At 34.7% G+C, this 24,916-nt stretch overlaps 1 protein-coding gene across 5 annotated transcripts in view; it reads left to right on the forward strand.

Moving 5' to 3' along the window:
• Positions 1-24,916, forward strand: part of C2CD2 (C2 calcium dependent domain containing 2) — a 114,001-nt gene that overhangs the window by 42,789 nt on the left and 46,296 nt on the right. For all 5 annotated transcript variants that reach the window (XR_012487985.1, XM_074300481.1, XM_074300482.1 and 2 more), the window contains 3 exons: positions 2,375-2,497; positions 3,172-3,295; positions 5,716-5,824. Coding sequence is in view for 4 of the 5 variants with exons in the window: in XM_074300481.1 (XP_074156582.1) it covers positions 2,375-2,497; positions 3,172-3,295; positions 5,716-5,824 (356 nt within the window). In the remaining variant the exon portion in view is untranslated. The remainder of the gene's footprint in view (positions 1-2,374; positions 2,498-3,171; positions 3,296-5,715; positions 5,825-24,916) is intronic.

Below are 24,916 nucleotides of genomic sequence, written 5' to 3' on the forward strand. Positions count from 1 at the left end.
TAGAACAATAATATTACATTACATTCATATATCATAATATTCAGCCATTTCCCAATGGCGGGATATTTATGTAATTTCCACTTCTTTGCCACTACAATAAGGTTGCTGCAAACATTTGTGGCTCTTTTTCCTTCTTTTATGATCTCTTTGGGATGCAGACTCAGTAAATATCACCATTTTTAGACTGATATTCTATGTCCACTTCATCTATAGAAATCCAACTAATTTAGATTTAGTCGTGGACTAGTCCTGCTCATCCAAAAAATGGTCCAAAAAAAATCAGTAGAAAACGTCCATGTGCTTTGCCCTCAATGTGACTCATTGTCTTTCTTCCCAGTGCATAATATAACTCTCTTCTCTCCCATTTTCATCATCTTATTTTTGTATAGTGCTTTAAATTTTTGAAAACACTTTTCTTAAAACAGTCCTTTAAGTCCTAGATAATGCAAGAATATTTTTTCATATTTTTCAGCTGAGAAAGTTAAGACTGGCTCTCTGATGGTCAGAGAAATTATTTTAAGGCAAGATTTGAATTCATGTCTCACCTAATTCCAAATCTATTACTTGATCCACTATCATGATGCCTCCATCCATTTTATTATGGTTTTGAACCTGTGATTCACCTATTTCCCATCTTTATCATTCCATTATGCTAACTCTGCTAATCCCCTCACAACATGAGCCAAAAAGATGAGTTAAAATCTTGTTTCAGACATGTGTAGTGTGACTTTGAAGAAGTCATGTGAATGGACCTTTGCACGAATCCTAGTTTTTATTTTTGATTTCAATATAATTTTAAATTCCCTTATAGTATACAAATCTTATATGCACTATAGACCCTTCTCTGGAACTCTGTTATGTATTTACAACCACACAATTATAAATATATACACTTTTGCAAAATATAGGGCAATAGAAAAGCTAATTTAATCTTAATACATATTTTTGAAATTATTAACCAACATTTAAAAAAATTCTTTCCCCATCTGATATGCCACATTCAATGTGATTTTCAGTTATTTTTTAACATTAATGTATTTTCTCTTGTTCAAGAATACTTGTCCTTATAACTTTATTTTGTTCTTTTCTCCAAATAATGTAACCAAATATTTTTCTAGATCCAATTTTTCTTATGCAGCAAGATAACTATATAACTATGTATACATATATTAGATTGAATATATATTTTAATATATTTAGTATATATTAATATATTGGACCTGCTATCTAGGGGAGGGAATGGGGGGAAGGAAGGGAAAATTTGGAACAGAAGGTTTTACAAGGGTCAATGTTGAAAAATTACCTATGCATATATTTTGTAAATAAAAAGCTTTAATAAGAAATAAATTTTAAAAAATAATGTAACCAATAGAGTTGATCTTTCACTCCCAATCTGTTTCAGGGTTTGTTATCTAGGAGCATTTTGAATACTAGATAATATTAATTATATGACTTTGGGATTTAATCTTTGGGCCTTTCTTAATCTATAAAAATGAACTTGGCTTAGTTGATTGCTAAGATCTCCTCCAGCCCTATATCTTATGAATTATTTCTCAAATTAGAAATTACTTATTAACCTTATTTTGGACCTCATGCCTTTTATTTATTTGTGGCTCCTATATACCTATCTGACTACCTGTCCCAGATTCTGTCATCAGTTCTTCAACTCCTGTCTTTACCATTTTTGCTTTTGACAGATGACATTGCCTCCAATGAGATAGAGACAGATGATGTTTTAGAGGTTTTGCTTTATATGTTTGTTACTAGTAAAACACTTAAGGTGTCTGTTATCCCTTGTTCTTGTTACTTTACCCAAACCATGATTTCTAGTCATACATATTATTTTGTGTAATCCCTGCTAATATGCCACAGAGCTCACATTGACAAAATCTATGAAACAACTTAAAAATAAAATTTGGGTTACTTATGCTATGGTCACAAAGACCATGTTCTATAATTTAAATCTGAAAATACCTATGAAAATTCATTCCAATTGTTTATTTTATTGATGAGGAAATTCATACCAAGAGAAATGGTGACTTATTTAAAGCCACAAGATAGAATAGTCAAGATTCAAATCCAGGTCTTATCATTCTGAATTTAACTCTTTTTTCACTGTATCCTGCTGCCTTCTCCATAAACATGATTTCTGTGATCCGTTATAGTTCTATTATACTGTGATACTGTTTTTAACCTTTCAAAAAATAAGGTCAGGCTGTATTGTAATATTTTCTACATCATTGTTGACCCAAATAGAAGCAAATCTCATGCCAGATTTACTTTGTAGCTGTATCATAGTTATTTGAGTTGCATAGTTTGGGTGACCTATTTTGCTTTTGAAATATTGATAATGTTTCCTTTTTATTCTCCCTAGGATCAGATAATTGGGACACTTGAACTATCCAAAGCTCTCAGGGATATTTTGAAACATCTAGTTAGTTCAGTCTCCCCATCAGTGGTTTTGAGCATAAAAACTGTGGATGTAAGAGAAGCAGAAGTAAGTTTTTTTTTTGTTATTAATCTTTAATATCATTATTTCAGGGTCATTGTTGATCTGTCATTGGAAATTTATATATGGTTTTATAGCATTTCCCCATCTCCCATATGCCCTTTTCTTAATCCTAATCTATTGAATGTCAGTCTTTTTGATTGCTTTGCAACACAGTAGTGACTTGGACACAAGTAACTTTTTATATTCAAAGCCACAAATTGTATTCAATATAGAACATCATATCATATTACTCAGTGAAGAGTTATTTTCATTATGTTCTGATGGGTGGCCTTGGAGACTGGGAGATCTGAGCTCATCTCTTGCTTCTGTGGCATATAATAGTTTTGACAGACAAATGTTTCAAACTCCCAAGTAACTCCCTAAGATTGAAGGCAGCAATTAAGTTATTTCTATTAGCAGAAAAAGTTTCTCAATAACAATTTTGATGTTCTAACCTTTCACTGATTCTTATTATGGCAACATTTTAGTGTTCTTATGAGACGACTTATTGCATATTTTTTCAAGAGCTTTCCATTATTTGCATGGCTTATGGACTGGAAATTAGGTATTTATCTCATTCAGTAATTTTATCTTGGTAGTTTGTTAGAAACTCAAAAACCACTTGTTTTTTCCTTATTCTTTTGGGTAAACATTCCTTTGTTCTTATTTTCCTTCTACAGAGTATGCGCCATACTTCAACTCTTCCCCAAGACTTGTGCCCTCCTAAACCCCCAAGAGTTCACAAGCTTAAATTGTTAGTGAAGAACATTCAAGCAACACTGCTGAATAATCGTGGTTCTTCAGGTAGAATATTAGAAATATCAGACAAAGCTGTTGTTTCAGAAAGATGGAGTAGTATACTGGGCTATTTTGTAAAATTGATAGTGCTTTTTGACACAAAAGAAATTGTAGTACATATTATATATAGTAGATAAAAAAGAAAAATGTTGACTGGAGCACTAGATAAATTGGAGGTGACTTTTAGGTGTTAAATACTACTAGGGTCTGCTATGCTTCACACTCTGTGGTCCAGAAATCAAACTCCTGATTTTGATGATAGAAACCTGATAGTACAAAACAAAAGAACTGAAGTAAGGAAGTTAGAAATCCAATTTATCTAGTGCTCCAGTCAACATTTTTCCTTAACTGTTACAAGATCATGCCATGACATAAGCTTATTACTATCTTTTTATCTCCTATTTTTTTAGGTTTTATTAATCGCTCTTAAAATAAATATGTAGATGAAAAAAAGATGGTTTGCCGGTCAGTTATTTGAAGTAAAACTATTCTGTAGAAATCATTGGCCTTTTTGTCAGGGATGCAGAGATAAATATATTTGGAAAAGCTGTGGACATTTTATATATATATATATATATATATATATATTTTTTTTTTAATCGTCTTATGCTAAATATCTTTCTAATGGGATATCATTTTTCTTCAATAAGCTGATATTTTTCTATTTGGGCTATTTTTAAAAAATAAAATAATGGTTACAAATATAAGAAAGATTTCCCTTGTAAGTTGCTCAAGTTCCAAGTGAGGGAAGGGATTTATTGAAAACAGCTTAAATTTGTTTATAAGAGCTGATGGTTAAATTTTCATTAGAAAAGAAAGAAATGGGAAAAGAAAATCTTTGTAGCAAATTTCTCTGATAAAAGTCTTAAATCCAAGATATTTAACTGACTAAAAGTAAGACCAAAAGTCAGTCTTTATGGAGAAGTGATTAAAGGAATTTTTCAAGGGACAAAAAATCCAAGGTATTGATAACCATCTGAAAAATGCTTTAAATTATTAATAATTAAATAAATGAAAATTAAAGTAAGCTTTGGATTCTACTTCATACCCATCAGACTAAGATGGTAAAAGAGGAAAATGGCAAAGGGTACTTTGCACTAATGTACTATTGGTACAGTTTTGAATTGATTTAGTCATTATAGAAAGCAGTTTCAAAATGTGCTGTAAAATTTTTTAAGTGTACCTACTTTTGGCCTACATATAATATGTGAAGACAAAGAAGTTCAAAAAAGAGAAAAAAGATCTAAGTATAAAAAATATGTGTACAATTCTTTGTGTAGTAGCAAAGAATTGGAAATGAGGGGGGATTCCTTTTAAATAATGGATGAGATTTTTTTGTAAACATAATAGAATAATGTGTTATAAGAAACGATGAAAAGGATGGTTTTAGGGAAACTGGGAGGACTTATATGAAATTATGCAAAATGAAGTGAAAAGAACAAGGAGAACACTAAGCAATAACAAACAATAGTATAAAAACAAAACTTTGAAAGAATTAAGAAATTGAATCGATGCAAGATCCAACTATGATTTTAGAAGAGTGATGATGAAGCATTGTGTCCTCTTTTTGAAAGAGAGGCAATAGATTTAAGGTATAGATTGAGACATTGTACTTTTTTGGACATGGCCAGTGTAAAAATTTGTTTTTCTTAACTATGCCTATTGTCAAAAATGAGGCTTTTTATTTTATCTTGTTTTATTTTTTATAATGGGGTAGGTGAAACAAAAAGAAAATGAATTTTTATTGGTTGAAAAAATAATTTTAAAAAATTTCAGTTCCAGTGATCGAATTACAATACATAATTATATTCTGGAGATTTACTCTTATTCCAGATATTCCCTACTCCTCTCAATCATAAAACACTTTTCATTTCCTTCCTCACATATACAGTGTATTCCCTTTGTTTTATGGTTATTCTCTGGTTTTGCAAATTTTAAATTAGTAACTTAATACAAGCAAAGGATAGTTCAAATCTCAGTTTATCTTCATATGGGGAACATAGTTTTTATTTATCTATCTGTCCATCTATCCATATTTATGTATATGTATATATAAATATGGTTATTTCTACAGAAAAATGAGAGAATAAAAATGCTTGCAGGAATTTAAAAACTAAAAATTTCCAAATAGAAAAGCTGCTTAAATGAAAAGTTTACAGTTATGGACAGATAGAATTTAAGAGTTTGAATTGCATGGCATTTTAAGATTTTTTTCTTTTCAAAAAAGATACTAGACAATTGGTAATTTATCTCACCCAGATAGCTTGTCATCTTAAAAGGACATATTTCCAGCATGGGAAACACTTGTCTTGCTACCCATTTTGGCCTAAAGTTTAGCAATTTTCTCTCTTTTTGAAGGGTTTTATAATTGAACTACATTGGGATAAAGTTTTGAAATTGTAAAATGTCACTCTTTTTCATTACAGGTAGCCTAAACTGTTTATTTGTGACTCAATTAAATGATCCTTTTCAGAAGTTCTGCAGCTCTGTAACTGAAAGTACCACAAACTTCACTTGGGATGAGGTGTTCACTTTGTGAGTATACCAACAAATAATTTACTTCAAGGTATATTTTTAGTATAGTCAGCTTTCAGTTAAAACTCTTACCTTTATGCAAATGGGGGAGAGAATTGTTGGTTTGTGCATAAGAAATTGTATATTTTGTTAAGCTTGTGAAGTAATTTGAAATACATGTGATAGTGATATCTTTTGGAAAAACATGTTCTGACTTTAGACTATCAAGTTCTTGATTTTGATTTTTTTTAAATTACTTTTTATTGTTTCTTTTTATGTTACTATAATTTCCACATTATTCCTTCTCTATCTCTTCCTAAAAAATTATCCTATATAACAAAAAGTAGTTTCAAAGACAAAAAGAAAAAAGAGGAGGAAAAATAAGCTGCTAGTATATTAAAAAATTTTGAAAATATGTTCAATGAGCATATTTGTAGGTTAAGTTGGGGAGGTATCTTCTCATATCTCATTTCAAGAACCATGCTTATTCTTTGTAATTTTGCATTGTTTGAATTTTGATTATTTTGTAGTTCTTTTTATTTCTATTATTGTGGTGATTATGTATATTTTTATTGGTTATACTTAACTTTACTCAGAGTTCATTTTGATCTTTCCGTATTTCTTTGTATACATTGCATTCACATTTCTTGAACACATTTTTTAAATAATGTACTACAATTTGTTAAGCCATTCTTCAATCTGTGGGCATCTACTTTGCTATCACAAAAGTGTTATAAATATTTTGGAGCGTAGCAATACTTTCTTGTAATGAAATTACTAAATCAAAGTGACTTTATTGGCATTATTCCAAATTAATTACTAAATAATTCATTGCTACTCATTCAAAGCTCCTCCAAGAAAGTCCTAATGTGCCTATTGACCCACAAACTTGCAATACTGACTACTTTAGTCTTCTGTCATTTCTGCCCATTTGTAGGATGGGAAGTGAAATCTCAGGATTGTTTTGTTGTTATTAAAGATTTGAATAATTCTTTCATGGAATTTTTAATAGTTTGAAATTCTTTTGAATTATTTTTTCATATTCTTTGACCACTTATCTATTGGAAAATGACTTTTGGTTGTGTGTATGTTATATGATATATGACATGTATATGTAGGCTATATGATATAGAAATGATTTTATTTATATTTGTTTATCATTTCTATATTAGGAAAGGGTATATGCATATATCTTGCATATTATAAAATATACATAATATCATATTAGGAAAACTGATTCGGGATAATCCCACCTCAGCCCATGTCAAGAGTCATTCTACTAACCTTTGCTCTGAGATTACCACGTATTTCATAGTTCAACCTTAAAGGGTCTCTAGCATCATGGATTCATTAGTTTAATAACATTTCTTGATGATCATACCTGGACCCAGACTCAAAAAAATATTACTTACAGTCCCATAAAGTGTTAAAGAGCAAGTTGCAATAATCATAGCTTTGAGTAGATTCAGCTTTCTAGGATCACATTTTGTTGATAACAAGTATTGACTATAATTTTTTTATTGGCAACAGTATGAGATTCATTATAAAAAATCACAACTTATATTGATGTAGCTAACACTCATCCCTAGGTTCAACATTACACAAATTATTTTGTTTTAAAATGCCTAATAACTATAATATTCTCTCTAAAATATAATGTTCTCGGTTGAGGTTTTCTTGGGGTCTCTGGGAGCAGCCTTCATTTCAGTTCAGTAATCACCACACGAATAGCCTTTATTGTCTCCTTCAAAGTCCTATCTCCTTCACTTGTGGTTCAGCTAGTTTTTTGGAGGCCTTCCAGATCTTGGTTTCAGTGGAGAATCAAAGGAAGAGAGCCTGCCACCACTTCAGTATCTTCCCTAGTTCTGATTCTGGCTGAGTTTGAGCTTATATGCTCTCTTATCAAAGGTGTGAATCTTGTGGAACTATATTAAGTAGTACGTGTACTGAACTAGAGAACAGTTAAGCACCTTGCTAAATAACCATTGTCTCTATCAATTCCACTGACTTAGCACCTTGTAAGAATCCTTCTTTCAAATTCAGAGTTCTGGCCCATAACAAATAAGAAAAGACTTGGGATGAGATGTGAATGGGATAAAGTGAGTAAAAACCTCTCATGGGAATGTTGCTTTGAACTATGACTTGAAACTTTGCAAAAACAAGTTGAGCTATAGCCAAAAAGCTGCAGGTGCTGATTGCCTCTTAATTAGCATTTAAATACTTTTTTTTTTTTTTTAAGGGGATGATGGGTTTGAGAATTCAGGTAACAGAAATCTGTCATCCTAGAATATCTGCTCATATAGCAGTTCTCTAGGGAAATTTGAATTAAGAGTTTGTTATTTATTTATTTGTTTTGTTTCTGGCATAGATTTTCATGTTTAGAGTATAAACCTGGACTCCTCCAAACAATGGAAGAAAAAGATGGGGAGGAAGGGGGGATGGTGCATCTTCATTTAGGGTCTATTTAATCTTGTGTTTTTCAATTTGTGCTTTGCATTTCTCTATTGATATCTTGTCTGTTAAGAGTTGTTCTTTTTTGCAAGATTTTAATAAATCTTTTTTTTTGTTTGTTTTTTTTACCTCTCTGAATTAAATTTGATTAAGGGTCACTGACCCATACAGATATATTAATATAATAATCCCAATGAAGAGAACACTTTATATAAAATGTTATATATAGAAAAAAATTCATTTATATTAATCATGTTTAAATAAACATAAATATAAATTACTGTTTTCAGAATCTCTTAAATAATGGGAACATTTTTAAGATGACTCTTAAATAGTATGCATGCATTTCAGATTAATTAAAAAAGTAAAATCTGATTTCCCATAGGGTAGCACAAGATAGATCATAAATCACTACAATCCAGTAACATAGTTAATTATTGAAATCCTGTTCTTTAAAGTGTAAACAAAAGAGGTTCCTGACTTTAATCTCACAACTTGTTAGATTCACCTCTTTGTTTCACAAACTTTGTTTAATTCCATCATTTAGAATGAGATACTTCAGGAACTAAACTTTATAATCACTAATGATTACATTTAAATCTTCAAGGCTCAGCTACTGTTAATGATCAAAAGAAAAAAAAATCTATAAATTCATATATGTTTTATTTTTTAAAAAATTTTGTATGCCTTTTACTTCAAAGTTTTGCTTAACAGAGGGGACTGCTCCTTTTGATTTTGTCATTGACATCTATTCTTTCCTCTTATCTCTCTCACATTATTTTTCCCCAGAAGGCTATAATTAGAAACCCCTGATGAAGTGTTTATTAATTAATTAGTAATTAGTAATCCACTGAGAAGACTTATAACTCTCAGTAGAATCAAATGAGAGAAATGATTAACTAATTGTTAACACTGGAGAGACATAGGATGCTCTACTAAAACTTTATTCTCTACGAGGCCAAGCTGATTTTTGAAAGTCATTGCCAATAATGAGATTGAATTGATTTTCTCCTCAATCTTGTTCAGACCCCATCCAGATGGAAAAGCTGGTTGTGTTCTACTCTGGTTTGGGGAAGATAAATTCTTTGATTTGATTGCTCAAGGCTGGGAGTTATTTGGAAGTAAATGATATAATCAAAGTCAAGTCCATCAGGCTCTAATTAGAATAGGTTCATTTCTCATTATTCTCTTTTTATTCTCTTTCCTTACTTGTTAACTAATCAGTGCAAATTGCCATGCTTAGGAAAACTGACTCTTCCAAAGTCTTGTAAGTTCTAAGTGGGTTTTATAAGGGAACTTTGGCATTTGAAAGTATTATTGACCCCTTACAATCAGTGGTCCTCAAACTTTTTAAATAGGGGGCCAGATCACTGTCCTTCAGACTTTGGGAGGGCTGAACTATAATTAAAAACAAAAACTCAAACTCTGTCTCCGCCCCTCAGCCCATTTGCCATAACTTGGCAGCCGCATCTGACCTGTGGGCAGTAGTTTGAGAACCCCTGCCTTATATAAATTATATGCTGACATAATTAATAAAATGATTATATGTGGGACAGAGCACTAGACACCCCAACCCCTCTTACCCAGATTGACTTCTCCGAGGCATCTCCAGGTACAAACAGAAAGCCTTTATTTGTTTCTTTCAAAAGCAGGCCAGCACACTAACTGGGCAGTGCAGCAAGGTGTGATACAGCACAAAAGCAGAAGCTGGCTTATATAGCCCCCAAAACAGTGCTTACACTCCTGCCGGATTTTTAAATTCCTGTTGATTTTTAAATTCATTGGATGCAGTGAATTCTTTGACTTCCTGAAACTTAGGCCTAAGGGCTGCTCTACTTTACCCTACAGCCTTCTGAGAAATCTTTATTTACTCAATTCAATCCCTCCTCTTACTGATATTCACCTGAAGATTTCTCACACCAATCCTGATACAGCTCTTCTGCTAGGACCTCCATGTTATTCCCCTCCAGTTCATTTCTTTCTTCATTATCTATGGGGATCCATTTGTCCATTCAGCACTAGCATCCTTATGTTGGCAGAGACCATTTTAGCTAAAGATGTTCAAACTATATCAGTGAATAGTTGTATCATACGAGGCAAACAAATGGGTAGGACAATAATAATTAGAACAATAAGCAAAAACCAAAGGATTTGTTTCCACCAATTCCTACCAAGCCAGGACTACCAAGATGCATTAAATGGGGAGGAACAAGTCTCTATGTAGACATGAGCTTAATTCATAATATTTTTGGTGATTTCTTTTGTTGTTTTCCCATCATGATCAATTTTCATATAGCAAGTTGACAGATTTAATTTAACAGACCCTGCCTTCTGCTAGGAGATAATCTAGCACCAATCTGTGCTTTAATATAGCTTCCCTACTTAGAGTGTTTTGGTCCAAGTAAGTCCAAGACTTTGGCAGTTTGGTTAGTGATAATCTCCACTATAGTTTGTAACCTTATTAGCTGATTCAGAATATATATAGAAGTTCTACACCCCTAATTTCCATTGTGGGTCCAAATGACTGGTTTATGTCCAGATTATCCTTTCAGGAGACCAGATGACTCCCAGTCCATTTGCATCTCCTGTGTTAGTAAAAGGTGTGTCTATACTTCTTTTATTCCTTTTTAAGTCATTGTATAATTGGATGCTTAGATGGCCTCCTTCTTGTCTTGGTAAAAAGAAAAACTTGGACAGAATTAATCCAATGTAACAGAACCCCATCCAACTGACAGGGAGTTACATGTAATTGGTAAGGCCACAAACCCAATAATACCCCTTATTATTGACCATTCAAAAATGGTCAATAGATGCACACCATTAATCACTGGATAGTATTGGTAAATATAGCCTAGGGGTTCTCCCACTATTCCACTGTCTCTTGAGAAGTTATATCTCCACAATAGCTGCTTCACTTTCCAAGCACTTTCATCATCTAACATGTATTCCAACATATTTAATATGTATTGGACTACCTTCCAGCTAGGCGAGGGGGTGGGGGAAAGGAGGGGAAAATTTGCAACAAAAGGTTATGCAAGGATCAATGTTGGAAAAATTACCCATGCATATGCTTTGTAAATAAAAAGCTTCAATAAAAAAATTAAACAACAACAAAAAAAACCTAGCACTTCCATCAACTTCCTCTTTTCCCATCCCATTCAGATTACATGTAGTCCAAAATGAGGTAAAGAATAGTTAGGTAAACTCCAACCCCAATCAGTGGTCGTGTAAGTGGTAAGTCCAGTTCTATTTGTTCAAGGATTGGAGGTCATATTTGTTGTACAGTTAATAGTCCTGTTCATTGGTCCATTCCTATAGGCCCAATAACATTGGCTATTTCCTAGTTCTGTTCTTCCTCCCATCTGGTTGAGACAATATTCTCCTTTTCAATACTCTGACAGGAGCTATGAATGTTCCTCCCAATCCTCCGAGAATCCTGTTCCATTATGTAATGTTGACTTATTACTCAGGATCTAAAATGGGCTCAATGGAACAGGCACCCAGGGTCATTGGGACAGCCTTTGAGGCCCCCACAATCCAAAAGTTAGGTAGATTAAAGATTAGACTACAGTTTCTATTTAGCTACTTGAAACTATTCCTCTGTGGTAACCAAGGAATGGGTGCCAAGTAAACAAAAGGTGAAAGGAGTTATATACAGACTAAGGAAATCCCTATGGTATGGTGCTGGAATTATAATTCTGAAGGAGAGGCAGAAGGGGTCCCTCATAAAAGGATACAGCATCTACAAATGAAAAGGCTAGGCGTAAATACAGACAAAAGAATAAAAATGGCAAGAATTAAATAATCCAATAGTTTCCAATCCCAATTCCTCATGGGTTGTGGAAAGGTAACCCAGTAAGGGGGTTGCATCCAAAGTGCAGTTTCAGGATCTTGGACTGTTGTGGAGTAAGTCTATTCAGCCAGAGGGTCCACTGGTTCTTTCACTTTGGTGTGGTGTGTTCAGCTTCACTTTTGAGACCTTACTGCAGTGTGTGAGGTCAGGAGTATCTGGAAGGGGCTTTCCCAGACTGGGGCCATATTCTTCTTCCATGTCTGGATCAGGACCCAACTTCCCAGTTTGGACTTCTGTATCGGAAATCCTAGAGGGAGTGTCTAAGTAATAAAACCTTTAAGCTGTATTTCATGCAGATGTTTAGCCAAAGCCTTATAAATTTATCATTATTCTCTAAGATAGGATCCCAGTTTTTCTTAGAGAGCCCCAGATATGGTTGTCCATATAAAAACTTTTAGAGGAATAATTCAATACCCTACAAGGCTTTGTTCTTATTCTGATAAGTGCTCATGGCAAACACTTGGTGCAGGGAAACTGGATCTTAAGGCCCAGTTTAGTTAATTGTCTTTTGATTTCTTGATTCATCCTCTTGATCTTCTTGGAGGAAGGAGAGTGCCAAGGAGTGTGACACTCCCAAGAAATTTCTAAGGCTGGCATGAGAGATTACAGTATTTTAGCAATGAAATGCATTTCCTGATCTGAGTATTTTTTTCACCATCCCATACCTGGGGATTATTTATGCTAGTTTGATTTTGCTGACTGCAGAAGTAGCTGCTTGAGACAAGGGGGAGGCTTCCATCCATGAGGTCAAGTGGTCTACTAGCACCAACAAATATTTGAGACAGCCTACTGGTGGCAGCTCAATAAAGTCCTCCTGAATGCTCCAAAAAGGTCTAAGCCCTGGAGATCTCTCTCCTCTTGGAGTGTGGCATTGGGATGTCTTATTTGTCCTTCCATTCACTAGCTACGGTATACAGACTCAGTGACACAAACTGGGTTTTGGACATCCCAGTGGCTGCCTTGGTGCAAGTGTTACAAGACCTGCCTAATACCTGTTTTAGTCAGTACCTCTTGACCATTGGGTAGGAACCATCATCCCTTCTTGTCTTCTTGGCTCCAAGATTCTGAGCTTTCAATTTTTCCTCTAGAGTATAGGATGCAGAAGGCAGACTTGGAGGTAAAGTAGGAAGTAGAACTAACATTTGTTGGTCCTTTTCAGATTCACCTTCTCTTGCTTTTCTCACTCTCTCATTGGCAAGGTAATTGCCTCTGGCCTCAAAAGAATCTCCTGGGTAGTGTCCCCTTATATGTATTAAAGCTACAGATTCTGGCAACAAGTTATCTAGAACCTGAGCCAGCTGTGTGTTAGGTGCTAATTCTTTTCCTTTATTATTCACCATTCCTTTTTCTTCCAAAATTACCCCAAAATATGTACTACTCCCCAAGCATATTTGGAGTCAGCATATACATTTCTATCCTTTTCACTATAAAGGGATTTAATTAGGGTGGCATAGAAATCAATCCAATTTTACAGTAGCCTATTAGACCCTATGAGACCTTGGTTTCCTCTAAATCCTGGGTTAAGGTATTTGCAATATCCCTTCCAATCCAGAAGCATCCAATTTCTTTTTCCCTTCACTGATAAGGTGATTCAACTACTTTATTTCTCTTTCCATCAATTGTAATTTTTATTTAGACACCCTCAATCCTCGTAACCTAAAAAGTTTAGTATCCTAATAGTGGCCTGGCTGACTGTCTCCCTCTTCTTCCTAGTTATCTACAAGTCATCTGTACATTGAAATATTCTGATCCCTAGGTTGGGGTCAAGGTCCTCCAAGAGTTTTTCCAAGACTTCCCCAAATGAGTCAGGGGACTCTGTATACCCCTGTGGTAAGATATACCACCTATATTGCTGGGGTTTTTTCCAGTATCCGGATCTTCCCACTCAAAGGCAAATATATCCCAGCTGTCTGGGTTGAACAGGCAACTCCAAAAGGCATCCTTTAGCTCTGCCATGCTAAACTAAACATTGTCTTCCAGAATCGTATAGGGATCAAGAACTACTGGGTGAGGTGGCAATACTATTTTATTGATTTCCCTCAAGTCTTGCACCATCCTGTATTTCCCATCTTTCTTACAGGGGTTACCTGACTGTTAAATGTGGAAATACAAGGCTCCAGCAATATCATCATAAGGAGTCCCTCCCTTAGTGGCTTTAATTCTTTTCTTCCCTCAAGAGAGGATATTGTTTTATTTTCACTATATCCTTTGGGTCCCTCAGTATAATTCCAATAGAGACAGTTTCCAATTTCCCAGGGTTTGAGGGACTGGCCCAGATATTAGGATCAATTTGGATTTCTTCTACCTCTTTTATAAAATTCAATTTGATTAGAGACCTCTTAGATATTAAGCTAATAAACAATTTGGTTTTCAGATCTCTTCCCAATAGATTAATCCTTGCTTCAGGAACAAGGAGTAACTATTCTAATACTTGGGTATTCTGATACTTTATTTTTGGGATTTTTGTGATAGGAATTGAGAAGTTCTCTCTTTTTACTCCAGATATAATTAATGTTTCTGAGAATAATCCCATTCCTTGGAATAGATGTGTGATTGATAAGCAGGCCCCTCGGAGACTATCAGGCATTCTAATTCCTTGCCCATGGGCCCCACCCCTAGGTTTATCTAGGACTCTGGATGGGGCTTATCTATATCTACTAACCCCTGAAGTCCCCAATCTTCAAGTTCCTGTAGGGAGTATACTTTCTGTTCTACTCTATTGAGGATTGTCTCTGAGCAAGTGTTCTTTTCACTTTCCCAACAGATTAAGGGCTTTCTCTTATCTCCTTCATTTTGGGCTACACAATTTTGTGTCTTGTGCCTCCCTCTGGAGAAGGACACTCCTGTTTTGTTGATATTTGTCTTGTTATCCTCCCATTGATTGATTAACTTTCTTGACCATCCTAGCTTTTTGTTTTTGCTTCTCATCCTTCTCACATATGTTGGTTGCCTCCTCCAATAGGTCTCCTAATGGCCTGTGATTCTACTTATCTATCTTTTGCAACTTTTTACTTATGTTTGGCCATGCATTTGTTACAAAATGTACCCTGAACATAGACTCATTATCTAGGTCAGAAGGATCTAGGCCTGAGTATGTCCTCATGCTCTCTTTCAATGTAAGAACTCAGAAAGAGGGTCCTCTTTCCCTTGAAGCATTATGTCAAATGTCTTCTTCAGATTCTGTGGTTTGGGCACTGAACTTTTGATTCCTGTGATTATTAAATCTCCTAGGTCTTATATGTGACCCCTATGAACCTCATTGTTATGGTCCCATTGGGAGTCTTGACTGGGGGTATTTTTGATCAGCTAGTACTACCCCAGCCATGGGAGGATGCCTCCTTCCCATTGGACCATGTTACTCCTCACTAAAGCTTTCTCCTCTGGAAAGAACAATATATTTACTATAGACATTAACTCACTCTATGTATATATATTGGGGCCCAAGAATTGATCTAATTGTTCTGATAGACCTGTTGGATCTTCCCTTTATCTTTCCCTTTATACTTTGGTTATTCATTCCCATTTTGTAGGCAGCTACCCACTGGACTATCTGGTAGTATTTTAGATTTTTGCTCCAAGATTTAGGTTTAGCTGTGAAAATTCTGCTTCATAGGGATCACATGAGTTCCTGAATAGGAACTAGGGTCTGCTCTATTTTACTCTAGTTCTGAGAAATCTTCATTTATTTCATTCAATTAATTACTTAGAAATTATATCTCTCAAACTTTTTATATGTTACATAGTATATTAATAACATGCACATTCAGTTCAATGATCACTTACTTTTTTAGTTTGTTGATGTATGTAAGCATATAATTTTCCCCTCCCATAAATGCTTTAAAGTACCCAGAAATTTGGGTACTTAATTTCATTGTTATCATTTTCTTTCTCATAACTAATGATTGTTGCTATGACTTTCTTTGACCCACTCATTATTTAGGATTTTATTATTGCCGCAATTTGTATTTCTGTCATATGTTGTGCTTCCTCAACTCATACTTATTTTATTGTATTGTAGTCTAAGTGATGCAATTATTAATTTTACCTTTTAAAATTTTGTTTGTAATATCCTGCAAATTTTGTAGGTGATAAGAAAAAATGGAAGTATTGTCCCATGATAAAGATTTTCTGTCTCTGTGCAGCTCATTACTACTCTTTGTCATTCTCCTCAATAAGCCCTCCCCCATTTTTTAATAAATCTTTTCTATATGTGTCCATGACCTCATCTTACTGCGTGTCAGTTGCTTGAATCAATCTTGATTCCCTTTTTGCTGAAGCAAGATGTTCTCTAAACTCCAAATCCCTGCAGATTTTTGCTTTCCATTTCCATTTACAGGATATTTTTCTTCTTTCTAAATGTTCTGAACACTGGTGTGCTTCAGTGGGAATTCTTCTCACTACATAATCAAAAGTTCTTTCTCTGACTTAATTATTCTCAGCAAAACCATTGTGATTCTCATTGATTGTCCACTAATTGGTACCAGGCTAAGCCCCATTTGGTCGTGATAGAGTCAAATGTAAATAGCAATCATTTCTATTTTGGCCAGAAACCCTGAGAATCTTCCCCTATCGGATTTATTTTTTTAATTTTGATTTATTTATTTATTTAGACTAGATGAAAGAGGAGATTCTTTGCCTCAGTTGCTACTTAGCCTTTAGTACCCTTTAAATGGGTGTGGCTTCAGGCAAATTGAGACCTGCTGAAGACCTTAACTTAAAAAGGCCAAGATCTCCCATTGCATACAGAGCCATCTTCAATCCTCCTGGACTCAGAATGTTCTGGAGGGGAAAGTGAGGCAGGTGACCTTTCACAGGCCTCCCTCCCTTAAATCCAATTCACTTGTATATCATGGCATTACCTCCCTGATGTTATCATTCTCTTCAAATAAAGGACAAACCACAATATTGTCAGTAATATAATGATCCAGACAATTCTGAAGGACTTATGATGAAAAATGTTATCCACCTCAGAGGAAAAATTGGTGGAGTTTGAAAACTTAAAAAAACAAGAACAAACTTCATCTTAGGTTTTTTTGGGGGGAGAAAAGGGAAATCTGTTTTTTTGTTTTGCAGCACAGCTAATATGACAGTATGTTTTGCATGACTACACATGAATAATTTATATCAAATTGCTTGTTTTCTCAAGGAAGGGTTAGAGGGTCAAGGAGGGATAGAGACAATTTGGAACTCATAATTTTGAAAAATGAATGTTAAAAATTGTTTTTACCTGGAATTAAAGTTTTTCTATTCTGCCAATTATTTAGTCAGAGCATGTGTGTGATGCTTTTACAATTCTTTTTTTTAGAACCATTCTGGAACATTCTATTATGGTTCCATGTTTTCTTTAGAATCTATAGGGTCCTCTGCCTCATCAAGAATTAATTCATTTTCTTTTGTCTTACAATATTTATTTGTAGTTGTCTAGACTCTTTTATCTGATCTTTGGCTATATTCCCTTCTGTTATTAGTAACTTCTTTGTTGGTTTATCTGCCTAATGCTCAAGGTCTTTAATTGATATTTCTTCTTTCTCCAATCTTTGGTTATTTTGCTTTTTGGCTTTTTTTCTTGAATACTTTACCCTATTTCTCAGTTTCAGACTCTTTCTTCTTTGATTGAAGTTTCCCTGGCTGTCTCAGCTCCTATGTTGGAAAATATATGTTTCATGACTTTGGTATCTGCCCCAGCTCCCATCTGAGGAGACAGAGCTTTCTTTGATGGATAGGGCATAGGGCATCCTGCTCCAGTTTTATCCTCTTATCTTCTTATCCTTATCTTTTCCTCAGTTTTATACATTTTGTGTTTTATGTCACAATAGGGGAAGGGAGGCAGAGTGGAGAGTTCAATGCTCTAGAAGTCCATAAATTGGCTTGAGTTGTACTGCCAGATCATGGTGCCAAATGGGGTTGGTGGGAGGATACTAAAATAATACATTAAGGATTAGGGGATTAAGCTCTGCTGCTAGTCTAAATTAAATAGAAAGGAATTATGACATCCTTTAATAATACTCTGTCCTGTCAAGTAAATAATTATTTTCAAAAGCTTCATCTTCAGAACTTGAAAATGACATAATTTAATGGAAAGAAAAGAGGACTAATGAATAATTCTAAGCTTGGTTCTGCAAGGGACTATGTTTATGGGCTTGGAAAATCATTTCGTCTTTCTGGTTCTCAGTTTCCTTATTGATAAAAGGAAAGAAAATTGAGTTAGATGAGCTTTTAGGCTCCATTTTCTCATAGATTCTTTTTTGTATATATGTTTCTGTATTTGTAATGAATGTCTTATATTTGTAAATGGCAGCTAGATAGCATAGTGAATAGATTGCTGGGCCTGGAATCAAAAAGACTCTTCCTGAGTTAAAATCTGGCCTCAGACACTGGCTGTGCAATTCTGGGCAAGTCAGTTAACCCTGTTAGCCTCAGTTCCTTATGTGTACCAGTGAACTGGAGAAGAAAGTGACAAATTATTCTAATATTGCCAAGGAAATCCCATGTGCTGTAATGAAGAGTTAGAAACAACTGAAATCATTGAGCAACAGCAAGAAAGAATTTTGAGATAAAGAACTCTGTAGAAATCACATAGCATTTTTTTCCTATGATTTTTCTCTTTTATTCTTTTTCTTCTTTGAAAATATGACTAATTGTGGAAAGATGTTTGACATGATTTCATATATAACTTGCTTGCTAGCTTGGGGATTGTGGAAGGGAGAGAGAAAAAAATTTTGGAACTCAAAATGTCATAAAAAATGAATGTTGAAAATCATCTTTACATGCAATTGGAAAAAATGAAATACTATTTATGAAAAAAAGTCACAGTTTTTTTTAATTATAACTTTTTATTGACAGAACATATGCATGGGTAATTTTTTACATTATCCCTTGCATTCACTTCTGTTCCAACTTTTCCTTTCCCTCCCTCCACCCCCTGCCCTAGATGGCAGGCAGTCTTATACATGTTAAATATGTTATAGTATATCCTAGATACAATATATGTGTGCAGAACCATACAATTCTCTTGTTGCACAAGAAGAATTGGATTCAGAAGGTAAATTGGTAAAACTGGGAAGAAAAACAAAAATGCAAGTAGTCTATATTCATTTCCCAGTGTTCCTTCTCTGGATGTAATCAATTGGATCTGAATTAGATTTTCTCTTTGTCGAAGATATCCACTTCCATCTTCAACATAGAGAAGAGCTAATCCAATTCCAATTGATCAATGTTGGACAGAATCAGCTACACCCAGAGAAGGAACACTGGGAAATGAGTGTAAACTGCTAGCATTTTTTTTTTGTTTTTCTCCCCAGGTTATTTTTACCTTCCGAATCCAATTCTTCCTTTGCAACAACAACAACAAAATTTGGTTCTGCACATATATATTGTACCTAGGATATACTATAACATATTTAATATGTATGGGAATGCCAGCCATCTAGGGGAAGGAGTAGAGGGAAGGAGGAGAAAAATTCGGAACAGAAGGAAGTACAAGGGATAATGTAAAAAAAATTACCTATATATATGTACTGTCAAAAAAATGTTATAATTATAAAATTAAAAAAAAAAAGATATCCATTTCCATCAGAATATATCCTCATACAGTATTGTTGTTGAAGTGTATAATGATCTCTTGGTTCTGCTCATTTCACTCAGCATCAGTTCATGTAAGTCTTTCCAAGCCTCTCTGTATTCATCCTGCTGGTCATTTCTTACAGAACAATAACATTCCATAAGATTCATATATCACAATTTACCCAACCATTCTCCAATTGATGGGCATCCATTCATTTTCCAGTTTCTTTCCACTACAAAAAGGGCTGCCACAAACATTCTTGCACATGTGGGTCCCTTTCCCTTCTTTAAGATCTCTTTGGGATATAAGCCCAGTAGTAACACTGCTGGGTCAAAGGGTATGCACAGTTTGATAACTTTTAAAGGAGTTATAATGATAAATTGAGATATTTGTAAAACACTGACAACTTTGCTATATTATATACATGCTAACTATTCTTATAATACAGAATTTAAAAAAAAAGTTTAACAGGACTAGCCAATATAATTTTAAAAGTCTCTCTGTGCCTTATTTGGTCATGAACTCTTCCCCTTTTTATTTTTCTGGATAGGGAAAGAGTTCAAAACCAAAGGAAAAAGAGGATCATGAAGATAAGATGGATAATTTTGATCATATGAAACAAAAAAAGATTTTGTACAAACAAAGCCAGTGCATCTATGATCTTTGCAAAAATCCTTATTTCCAAGGTATGAACAGAAATGTTTCAAATTTAAAATAATTAAATTGATAAATGTTTAAAGCATATGAATAAGGATTTTCAGAGGAAGAAATGCAAGCTATCATTATGATGAGGTGCAAATGATGAGGTTAGTGGTAGTTGTGAGGAGGTGCCAGAATTGGTCAGTGCAGGTCTTATTTGAAAGCATTTGAAAACCTAAAATCTGTGTGGCAAAAAGGGATTTATTGGCACTGAGAAGCCAATTTGCTAGGAAGACATACTTCTTTAGTGGGCAAAAGGTTTTGTTAGAAAGATAGCATAGGTTACCACTGAGAAGAGAATATCTTCACCAGTGGGCATGGTCTATTAAGACATCTGCAAAAAGATATCTGGGCATGTAGCCCTAGATTTATCGGGGTTTGCTTTGATCTTTGGCCTGGAAACAGGATCAATCCTAAGAGGCTAATTTTCAATTTAAAATTGAATGAGATTACTTAACTGGGAGTTTGAGTCAGCGTTGACAAAACCTGGCCTACATCTCCAATTGAAAAGAGATTACTTAACTGGGGAGTTTGAGCTTTGGGTGTAGTTCCAGACCAATCTTCAGCTCAATAGAGGGTGCTACCATCTCCCTGGCCAAAATCTCCAACTGAATAACACCACTTAACTTGATTCCTTGAGGGTGGGCCTCTCCCAGAGGAGAATTTGAGACCCAGGAATTTCCCCTGAGAAGGGAGAAGTTTCAGGGTTCACCCCCCCATCATTTCCAACTGAGATCTAAAAGATCTCAGTTTATATCAATTAAACTTATGAAAAAATGTTATGATCAAATGGGATTTATACCAGGAAGGCAGGGATAATTTAACAAGGAAAATATAAACATAATTGATTATATCAATAATTTAAAAAAAACAAACAACATGATTGAGTTTTGCTACCAAATTTTGGGGAGAGGAGGTTTTGGACCCCAAAAGTATATTGGGTTAATGAATCCTCCATAAGGTGGGCTAAATTCCTTAAAAATTTAGCAGTCTATGGTATAAAGTCCTAAAGAAATGGAGTATGTGTGTATGTGGGGGTTATAGTAAATTCAGTCCTGAAGTCAGGAGGACCTCAATTCAAATCTGGCCTCAGACACTCAACACATCCTAGCTGTGTCACCCAGGCCAAGCCACTTAACCCCAATTGCTTCAGCAGAAGAAGAAGAAGGAAGAAAGGAGAAGGAGAAGGAGAAGGAGAAGGAGAAGGAGAAGGAGAAGGAGAAGGAGAAGGAGAAGGAGAAGGAGAAGGAGAAGGAGAAGGAGAAGGAGAAGGAGAAGGAGAAGGAGAAGGAGAAGGAGAAGGAGAAGGAGAAGGAGAAGGAGAAGAAGAAGAAGAAGAAGAAGAAGAAGAAGAAGAAGAAGAAGAAGAAGAAGAAGAAGAAGAAGAAGAAGAAGAAGAAGAAGAAGAAGAGAGGAAAGAAAGGAAAGGAAAGGAGAACTACTACTACTACTACTACTACTACTACTACTACTACTACTACTACTACTACTACTAAAGGCTTGCTTAAGACCATGATAATCCTATCGCTATTTTTCCCTGCTTACCTCAGGTAGCTTGACTTCCAGATTGTATATATAGTGTCCTCTTCTTATGACCTACCTAGCTGTTAAAGAACTGGTCCTTGTTGGGGTCTTTTTGTTATGATCTTCACCTCATCATGGTTATATCAATTAGTTTATATCAGTAGATAAGAGCAATTGATGAATGGGCAAAGGAGATGAACAGGAAATTTTTCTATGAAGAAATCAAAACAATTATACTCATAAAATTATTTTAAAGCATTATTGATTAGAAGAAATGCAGATCAAAACAACCTTGAGATAGCATTTTACATCCACCATATTAACTAAAATGATTGAAAGGGAAAGTGACAAATGTTGGAGGAAATGTGGAAAAATTTGGATATTAATTTATTGTTGATGGAATTGTGAAATGATCTAAACATTTTGGAGAATAACTTGTAATTATGGCCAAAGATTTATTAAACTACCTATGCCCTTTGACCCAGCAATACTGATGAGATCAGAGTTGCAATTCCTAGTTGGAAATAAACATGGAACAAATTCACAATGGCCATTCTTTTTTTTTTTTTTTTTTTTTTTTTTTTTTTTTTGAGGCTGGGGTTAAGTGACTTGCCCAGGGTCACACAGTTAGGAAGTGCTAAGTGTCTGAGATCAGATTTTAACTGGGTCTTCCTGAATTCAGGGCTGGTGCTCTCTCCACTGCGCCACCTAGCTACCCCACAATGGCCATTCTCTTTGGCAAAAGATAGATTTATTTAGAGGAATAGGTTAAAGAGGAAATGAAGTGATACAATAGACACCAGGAATGGTAAATATGATATAGAGTTGGGAAAGCATATAGGTAGACTAACCAGAGTTAGTTAGAATAAGAAGAAAGACACTAAATTAGAGGGAAGGCAGTATGAGGGAGAGAAAGGGAGTACTTCATGGTAGGCTTAGCAAAATAGAAGAACTTAGCAAAATCTTCATCATAACCAGATCTTTTATGGGGGAAATACAGCCTTGGGGGGTTTTCCAGTCAGGAACTCAAGACAGAACATCAAAGAGGCAGATGGAATACACCTGGGTGACCAGGTCACAAATCTGTCTAAAGATATGCTAATCAATACCTCAAAGGTTGTTTAAAGATGCACCGAGTTTCTGGGAGAGGCAAAAGAGTTCCATCCTCACAGTCACTCCACAACAAACAGGATAGTCTGGGAATTATATCTGATAATAGCCGGTTGGGATTCTTCCTGATAGGGGAGAAGAGTAAGTCATAACAATATTACTACTTTGTCTATTTTCAAAGATGATTAGGGAAAAAGAAGAACCTATATATTCTAAAATGTTTCTAGCAACTCTCTTTGTAGAAGCAACGAACTGGTGATTACAGGAAGTCCCAGCAATTGAGAAATGGCTGAACAAGTTGTTTTATATGATTGTGTGGAATACTGCCATGCTGTAAGAAATGATGATCTCAGTGATTTTAAAATAACATGGAAAGATTTGCATAAAATGATGAAGATTGAAATGAGTTGAACCAAGAGAACATTGTATATAGTTGTAACATTGTCTTTGAGTAGGGCAGTTAGGTGGTGCAGTTGATAGAGCACCCACCCTGAAGTTAGTTCAAATCCAGCCTCAGACACTCAAGTCCTAGCTATGTGACCCTGGACACTTACCCCCAATTGCCTCAGCAAAAAAAAAAAAAAGAAAAGAAAAGAAAAAGAAAAAAAAAAGAATGTCTTTGAGCAAATAAGTTATTTTGTTTATTATAAATACCTAAATTAACTATAAAGGACATATGAAGAAAGATACTATCTGCATTCAGAGAAATAATTGAAAATTTTACATATATATGTATCTTTTGGTAGCCATCTCTAGGTGAGAGGGAAGAAGGTGTGAAGAAAGAAAAAGAAAACAAAATAAATTTACATGATAATTTTATTGTATGTTTGGAAAGGATAGCAAGTTGTGCATAGAAGATTTGAAGTTTCACGCACACCCATCTTTTATTGTACTATGTTATTAAAATGATTGTTTTATTCCATAAATTAAGAACAAAATAAATTTTAACTTTTTTAAAAAAATTTCATATTAGGTAAATGGAAACTAAAACAATATTACCTCATAATCATAAGATTAGGAAATCTAATTAAAAAAAAAAAGAAAAGTGACAAATCCTGGGAGGGAGTTCAGGAAAACAGATATGCACTATTGGTGGAGCTATGAATTATCCCAGTCATTCATGAAAACAATTTGGAACTTTGCCTCCAAAGTTACTTAGCTATACATACCCTTTGATTCAAGTATATCACATCTGTGACTGTGCCACCAAAGAGATCAAAGAAGAACAAGGCCACTATATACCAAAAAAAAAAAAAATTGCATCAGCTCTTTTGTGGCTGTTAAAGAACTGGAAAACTGAAAGTCCCTGTCAACTGGAGAATGACTGCATAAGTTATGTTATATAAATGTAATGGAATGTGGTATAACATGAGGTTGGGAAGGAAGACCCCCAAAATCCCAGACAAGTGTTGCAAGGTATCTCAAAGGAATTTGCAGGCTTGAGCCCATCTCCTAGTCAAGGGGCAAAAATTTATTGAAAGTAATATAACACTATTACAAAGCAGACTGAAGAATACAGTAAAGAAACTGAAGCAAGGACATATACTTAGACAGTTATCATTCATACACATGCTAATTCTACAGCCCAAGGATAATGCTAGGGAGTAATCCCCAGATAAATTGAGGATGGTTTTCAAAATTTGATTTTCACTGACTAGATCATCAGTCAGCAATGAACTGTTCCTGAGGCCAGAAGCTATCAGGCTAAGGAGTGATGAGAATCAGGTAGATTGGGTGTGCTTAGTTTCCTGAGGCAGACTCCAAAGCCAGAAGACCCAGGATCACTGATCCATTAGAACAGAAGCCCCAAGGTCAGGGGACCCCAAAATCACATTATATCATGATGAAGAGGGCAGTTTCAGAAAAACTTAGAATTATATAAAGTTATACAAATGAAGTAAGCAGAACAAAG

The sequence above is a fragment of the Sminthopsis crassicaudata genome, chromosome 3 (genome assembly GCF_048593235.1).
Source record: "Sminthopsis crassicaudata isolate SCR6 chromosome 3, ASM4859323v1, whole genome shotgun sequence".
In the NCBI taxonomy this organism is placed as follows: Eukaryota; Metazoa; Chordata; class Mammalia; order Dasyuromorphia; family Dasyuridae; genus Sminthopsis; species Sminthopsis crassicaudata.